General features: G+C 34.6%; 1 protein-coding gene across 1 annotated transcript; it reads left to right on the plus strand.

Moving 5' to 3' along the window:
• Window positions 1-366: 366 nt before the first annotated feature.
• Window positions 367-7184, plus strand: ASPA (aspartoacylase). Its single transcript, XM_008937860.1, is given in 6 exon segments — window positions 367-605; window positions 3044-3239; window positions 4374-4467; window positions 5231-5338; window positions 6259-6368; window positions 6902-7184. Coding segments are annotated over 6 exon segments (960 nt in total). The 3' UTR covers window positions 7115-7184.
• The last annotated feature ends 706 nt before the right edge of the window (window positions 7185-7890 follow it).

Raw genomic sequence — 7890 nt, forward strand, 5'->3', positions numbered from 1 at the left:
TGCAAGATCTACCTATATATCACATATTAACAGATTGCCTGGAGAAGTTAACTTTTGAACTGTGTGACAGTACCATGAACAGTCTTGGAGATATTACTAAATATGGCAAATGAAGGGGAGGGCTCTTGAGGAGGGAGGAGTGCCAGGTTAGCAACTCCCCGCCCCGCAACGGAGTCTGAAACTGTTAGAGAAATGTTAATTCACTTTCAGTCACGTCTGAACTAAACAGGCTTAAAGAATTTCCTATTAAAAAGAGTAAAAAGGTTTGTTTGGGTTTTGTTGTTTTTTTTTTTTTTCTCTAAAGAAGTTTTACTTTGTCCCTATTTTCTGTTTTGCTTTCAGCAATTCTTAGAGCTGCTGAAAAGCATGACTTCCTCTGCTGTTGTTGATAAAGCTCCGGTAAGACGGGTGGCTGTCTTCGGGGGGACTCATGGCAATGAGTTATCGGGGGTATTTTTGGTCAAGCACTGGCAAGAAAATGGAGCTGAGATTCAAAGAGCATGAATGGAAGTGAGACCATTTCTTACCAACCCAAGAGCTGTGAAGAAGTGTACTAGATACATTGACTGTGATCTGAACCGTGTTTTTGACCCTGATAATCTTGGGTAAGAATAGCTGTACTTTCTGTTGTTCTACTTTTCTGTTTTTTAAAATTGTAAGGAGCTTTCTTTCCAGACTGAAATGTTAACACAAGTTCCACTACTGTTTTAACTGTGCAGGCACATAACTGAAATTACTGACCTTTAACCCAAAAAGAACAAATTGCGTGAGTGTTAATGGATTCATTTTAAAACTACTGCTAGTAGAATGAGTCTCAAACCAACACAAACACAGCATTTTAGATTAGTATTAGATTAGCTGTATTTGTGTAAACTTAAGTATTGCTGTTCTGAATTGCAAAGTCATCATTTCTCACGTGTCTTCTCACACAACTCAGCTTTGGAGCTCTTCTTAATACAATTATACTTGCAGGAAGGTCTCAGAGAAAAGCAACTTAAAGGTAGAGATTTGAGTATCTGAAAGAACAGCATACAAATGTATTTAATTTCAGTTAACAGATGAAAATGTGACATGAGTTAGATCAGAAATAATGTATACTATGGTAAAATGATAGCCGAAAAGTCTCAGTAATTTAACTGACTCATTATTTTAGAAGAAATACAATCTATAAATACTATAAAATAGTAATTGATTTTCCATTTGTAATAGGATTTTATGTTTACTTTGAGACATTGATTCCAGAGGTGTACTTTGCAGGATAAACATTCTTATGCTTGATATAGTTGCAGGTATTTATGTTTCAGAGGTACAGTAATTGTGTTTCAGAAAGGTCTGAATGGTAAAGGTGAAAATCACTGCAGGAAGTATGTTTCACAGATATTTTGTAAACATGGTTATTCTTACCCTGCATGTCTTTCATCTGGCTTTTCATTTTAGAATTTTGTTGTTGATTATTATAAGATAAACAGACTTTCTAACACATGCTGAGGTCATTCTTTTAAATGACCACATATGACAAACATATGAAAAAAAAGTGGTTTGGTTTGTTTTCAGCTGCTCTGAACACAGAACACTTGAAGAAAATAGCTGATTAAGATATCTGCAGGTCATCTTCATTTTTAAACTAATATTTATCAGGAAATCCTACCAAGTTGCCCAGTTCTATTACAACATCACTGACTGTTCAGAACAACTTCACCAGCCTCCTTTAAGTGTAGGCCCTTCAAGATTATGAATGGTTTTACAAAATAAGAAAAATGAAAGTGAAATCCTGATACTACTGAAAGTAATGACGGAAGTCCCCCTGGCTTAGATAAGAAGTATTAGTTTAACAGCCTTAGAAATCTGGAATTTCAAGGACAGAACTAAAGAATATAAAGGTAGATTATTTGATATACAGAATCATAAAAAAACAGAAAAAGGAGCTTGAGGGACTCACGTAAAAATTCTAATCCATCTCACATACCACCAGTAGATCAGCTGCATGTAGACATTCCTAACATGGTATCCTTCCACTCCAGTACTCCAGCAGTGGTGATCCCACACTTTTCCTCTGCAATCTCCTCTAATGCTTAAATATCCATGCAGAGAATAAGGTGTTTTGTTAGGATTGAACAAAACTTTCTTGAAAACAAGTATTTCTTATAAAATTAAAATATTACAAAGCTCAAGCTCTATTGAGAAAGAAAACTAAATTCAGCACAGAAGATACCAGGTGTGTCTGTATGGTCCATGGGTAGTACCCCGAGCCTGTCCCCAAACTCAGATTTGCTGTCTATGCAGAACAGCAGCAGCTTGTGCACTGTTGGTATGTAAGATAGATGTCCTTGTATCATACATCAGCTTCCAACAGAGCCCTTACATGGACAGGAAGCTGATCTCAGACCTTTCCTTAGGCTAACACAATTTTTTTATAAAGTGCAGTACAGACACAGTCACCAGACATCACAAATATTAAAACTTTGGGAGAACAGAGGTAGAAAAATCTTCTGTGAGCTTTGAGGGTCAAGAGGCCTCAAAAAAATAGAATCAAAATAAAAGCCTGGCAAGAATATGAGAAGACAAGAAACAAAGCAAATTTTTAGACAAGACAAAAAATAAAGCAAAGTCTTAATAAAGAATTTGTGAGTGATGTCCAAGGTGAAAGGGCCCAGACTGATGTCTGAGTGCTGTCTTCAGTAGGAGATAGATCCAGTCTTGGAAGTGGTTCAAGTTGTTCATAAATTTTGAGTTAGTTTTCTGCATAGAGCACAACTTTGGAATGTAAAGTAATAAGAGAGAAGCATATAGTCTCCAGCCAAAGTCTTATTTTGAAATTCTTACTACCCTTCTGCACAAGATACCTAAAAGTAAGACCTGTTTAACAATCATTCTTGCTTTTTTCAAGCACAAATTCATCAAGTTTTAACAGTTTGGTAATTAAATAGGAGATTTCAACTTCAGTCAATTATAGAATTAAAGTAAAAAGAAAAGGATATAGATATTTTGTTGACTGTAAAGCCATGGAATGAGTTTACTAATTTCTTTGTACTGATATTAACAGCAGGACAGTGGTGGAAGATATTCCATATGAAGTGAGAAGGGCTCAGGAAATCAATCATATATTTGGCCCAAAAGGTAGTGATGATGCCTATGACCTTATTTTTGACCTTCACAACACCACTTCTAACATGGGTGGTACCCTTATTCTTGAAAACTCCAGGGATGACTTTACAATTCAAATGTTTCATTATATCAAGGTAAAACTAATTTAAATGAACTATTTAAATAGATTGTTAGTTGTATTGTTATATTACTATATATTATTCTGTAGTTTCTTTAAATATAGCGTTTTTTTGATTCTGCAACACTGTTTCAAATATTTAATCATTCATAAGATGGGTTTTTTAATTAGAGATAATTTAATTATAATATCAGGTAATTCAGACTTGAACTCATTATAGTCTTTATGTATTAAAAAGACTTAGCAAGACTGATGGACAAAGGAATGCTTTGAATAACATCTCTGAAAATTAGTGTAATTTAATCTGCTTTCACACTGCTCTGCCAGGAACTTGGATAAATTTGGGTCACACATGCTAAATAGTTACACATTAATTTTATGAAATAAAGACACATAAAAAATAATGGCACTAGGTAATGACAAATGTCTCCTTCAGGAGTATTTATAGGCATAGTGCTGTGTCTTTAGAAGCTGTTAGATTCTGCTGTCCCTGAAGCTGATAGTGTTGGGAGAGTGGTTGAGAGATGCTGGCTGAGGTACCAGTGGCTAGACAGTGGCGGATGGAACCCAGGTCAGGCCAACAGTCTGGAATTTGAATGATTTTTTTTTTAACTTAGAAATAAGGTACAGTTTAATGTTTGATTTTTTTTCTTATTACATGTTTATAAAATATTTGAATATATAGCAAGCTCATGACTAGAATTATAGGAAGAGCCATGGTAGGCAGTCATCAGGAAAGAGGCCTGAAAAAAGTCAGACTGCGAATTAAGCCTTATTTTATGTCCTTACAAAAGAATTTAAGTCTAACAAAAACCATACTTGAAATCTGCTTTACAGTATTTTGATTCTAAGTTTTGGAACACTGCTGAGTAGATTTTTCTTCCTGTTAGCAATTAAAGACTAAATCTCTGTTCAGCTAGCTGAGGAGACAGCAGAGCTCAGCGGAGCATGTCTGGCATGAGTTAATGGAGAGGAGACCAACAAATACAGCTTTGTATGTTTTCTAAAGATGTCCTACTTCTTTGAGGGCTATGAAATAAAGGCAACATATTGAAAACATTGTGTAAATCACTTCTGCATCAGTAATCTTTTGTGGCACAACATTTTAAAATATTTGCATAACAAAGACATTTTCAAACAATCTCCACAGAGCGCTTTGGCTCCAGAATGCTGTCCAGTTTTGCTGATTGAACATCCTAGCTTGAAATATGCCACAACTCGATCTGTAGCAAAACATCCTGTTGGTAAATACAAAAAATAAAATACTATTTTAACCTTCCTTAAATATTTTAAAATATGTCTGTTTCCAGATCTGTTCCTTTCATTAAGTTTTACAGAGTGCCCTGATGACCAGTAGCTATTTGACAATATAGGTACCAAATCAAATGTATATGAATATCTCTGCTAAAGAGTTCTGATTTATACTTGGCTGAAAAAATACAGAAGCCAGTTAAATTCAGTTAACCCACTGTTTGCAGAAAATATTGGTAATATATGAGGATAAGGAAGAAATAACTTCCCAAAAGAGATGTTTACGTCCTTTAAATAAGCCCTGTCTGGAACACAGGTTGTTCACCAAGAAAAAGAAAGGAAAAGATTTGATAAAGGAAGTGGAAAATTATGTTCTGCATGGAAGTGGGGGGCTTTTAAATGTATGGAATCAAAACCATAACCATAGAGGAAAAACAGTTTGCATTTCATATTAAACAATGAGCTTTCTAAAACGCAGCATGGGAAGATAGCATGAGGAAAAAAGTAAGAGAAACAAACATATGTAGTGAGACTTTCTCTTACTGTGGTAGCACACAAAAATGTACATATAATTCTTTAAACTGATCCCAACTGGTGAGCTAAATATTCTCCTTGCCTTAAAAATCACTTAACTCCATACTTTACAATTCCTCTTAAACATAAAGCACAGACCAAATCAGACAACAGTTTTTGCTGTGTAACCTAAGCATGTGATGTATTATGGCTCTACTAATAATCTCCCTCCTCTGCAAACAGGTGTGGAGGTGGGGCCCCAGCCACAGGGTGTTGTCAGAGCTGATATTTTGGACAAAATGAGGAAGATTGTCAAACACGGTCTTGATTTTGTTCAACTTTTTAATGAAGGTAGAGTATGTAAGGAGAGAATATTGCCTCCTGTGTCAGGTTGGTGGACTGTTTCAGGAGAACATTTTTTAAAATAGGTTGGAATACAACCTTTACAGTAAAACAGGTAAAAGGAGTGTGTGGGGGAAGAATTGTTCTCTAGACCACCAAAGCGTAGTGTCAGAAGGTCAGAGTTCCTGTAGAGCTCCTTTGGGTAGCTTTAAGAATATCTCTGCTTTCTGGAAATACAATGAATATACTTGATCTTAATCTTACAGTTGCTTTAATAATCTGAAATTCTAGCTATCAATATTTGTATAGTAGCATATACAGGGAGACCATACTTAAATTAATACTAAGAAACAGTTGAATTTACATGCCTTCTGTGTACTGTTATCTAAAATTAAAGGCAAATTTTGCAAGATTTTGTTATCCTGTGTACTATTTAAAATACATTCCATCAGAAAAAAGTGTTACAGTTCTTTTAGAGTATATTTTGTCAGTGGGCTTTTTTATGGAAGCAAAATAATATAGTTGTGTATATCAGAATCTCCATTATTGTGCTGGAATGGTAAAGATTAAATACCACAGATACCACTCAGTGCTGTGCAGCACTATCAGACACAAGCCTTTCATTGATTTCTTAATCTACAAAATATGTCTTTTTAACTATACAGTGAGAAGTCACATTTCAGCAGCAAACTTATATCTGGGCTTCATATGCCACAGTACATGACTGGACAATCTTTCTGCAGCTTGGCTTCGAGGGGACAGAAAATGGAGCTAGACATTTGTATGATATTTGAGCTAGACACTACTCTATAAAATGTGATGAGGTACAACCTACTGAATTAAGGCATTCTAAAGAGAATAAATAACACGTTGTTCTTTTTAACAGGCAGTTGTTCATACTGACAGCAAATTACATTTGTTCTTCCTAGGAAATGAATTTCCACCATGTACAATTGAGGTTTTTAAAATAATGGAGAAAGTAGATTATCCCAGGAATAAGAATGATGAAGTTACTGCTATTATTCACCCTAAACTGCAGGTAAATTCTAGAATAGGTTCCATTTATGACATTTTATCAGTATTCCTAGGTTGCTTCTGCTACACTGTAGTGTATTTTAATGGCAAATATTTAAAATTACAGCATTGTCAGTGGGTTTATGGAATACTTCAGACCTTACCTATAGCAGGTTTTATCACTGAAGTCATCCATATTTCTGTCACTGGCTTGAGAATCATTGAATCTAGCATCACTTTGAACCTAAAGCTGAAGAAGGCAATAGGATAGCTTGTGTTCTGAACTGTAAGTCCAATTCTGAAGTCTAAAATGAGGGCTTGTTTTTAATCAGTTGTGAGCATACATGGTTTCATTTTAGTTCACCTTTACCATTCTATACAAGCCTGAACACGAGGGCAAGAAACCTGAAATTACATATTGAGGATTAAAAGCAATTCTTTTATAAGCTTTCATAAACTGGAGGGAGTGTAATTATTGAGTGAGCATAAACTCAGAAATCACATGAAATCAACTAAAACTTGAAAGTAAACATACTCTATTTGTTTTCTTTCTCTAAGGATCAAGACTGGCAGCCACTGAACAATGGTGATCCTCTATTTTTGACTCTGGATGGAGAAGTAATTGCATATAAAGGGGACTGTACAGTCTATCCAACATTTATTAATGAAGCTGCATATTATGAAAAGAAACAAGCCTTTGTAAAAACAGTAAAAATGCAGCTCACTGCAAAACACATCAGACCCTCAGTCTTAGACCAGAAAACTTTCTAAAAGCTTGTTACAGATTTTCAATACAAAGTGAATTTCTCCTCTGAAATCCAGTGTCATTGGGTAGGAATTCAGGGAATAAGTAAATAAATGCAGAATCTAATTTTAAATTGGGATCTAATTAACATTGCTGAGCACTTTCAAAAGGAAACATACTGTCATAAGGCTAGTTATGATTATTTACTTTTCATAATACATTACTATAGAATCAAAGAATAAATATTTTTCTAAAGTGGGTTAGTTCACTCTATATATAATGATTAAACAAAGTACCACATAAGGGGTGGTAGTGGCTATAAAACTTATATCCAGCATCATACAGGAAGATGCTCATCCACAAAACTGTATTAAAAATGACAGCATTTCTCCTTTAGAACCCCAAAACACCAATAATCAACACTTTTTTTAAACGAGGTGATCCTTGAAACTAATTCCTCAGATAAATATACAAAATATGAGACAAAGGAAAAGTTAGAGAGAAACAGAGTGTGGGTAAGTATATTAAAATTCTTTTGTATTATCTGCATTTGTGACTAACCCCTACTGTGCTGAAGTGGAAGCCTTAGGGTTTGTCTTTATACTTATGAAGATATAAGCTAAAAACAAATGATTTCTGAGAAAAATACACTAAAATGAAATGTAAAGCTTTTTAAAGTATTACAAAAATTAATTCAAGCTGTTTCTGATTTAACATTAACTTAAAGACAAGATGTTTTAATTTAGAAAGTATCTAGTAGTCAGAAGCACACTGAAACATTACTCAAATTCAGGGAAAAGAT

The sequence above is a fragment of the Merops nubicus genome, unplaced genomic scaffold, assembly GCF_000691845.1.
Source record: "Merops nubicus isolate BGI_N331 unplaced genomic scaffold, ASM69184v1 scaffold12023, whole genome shotgun sequence".
In the NCBI taxonomy this organism is placed as follows: Eukaryota; Metazoa; Chordata; class Aves; order Coraciiformes; family Meropidae; genus Merops; species Merops nubicus.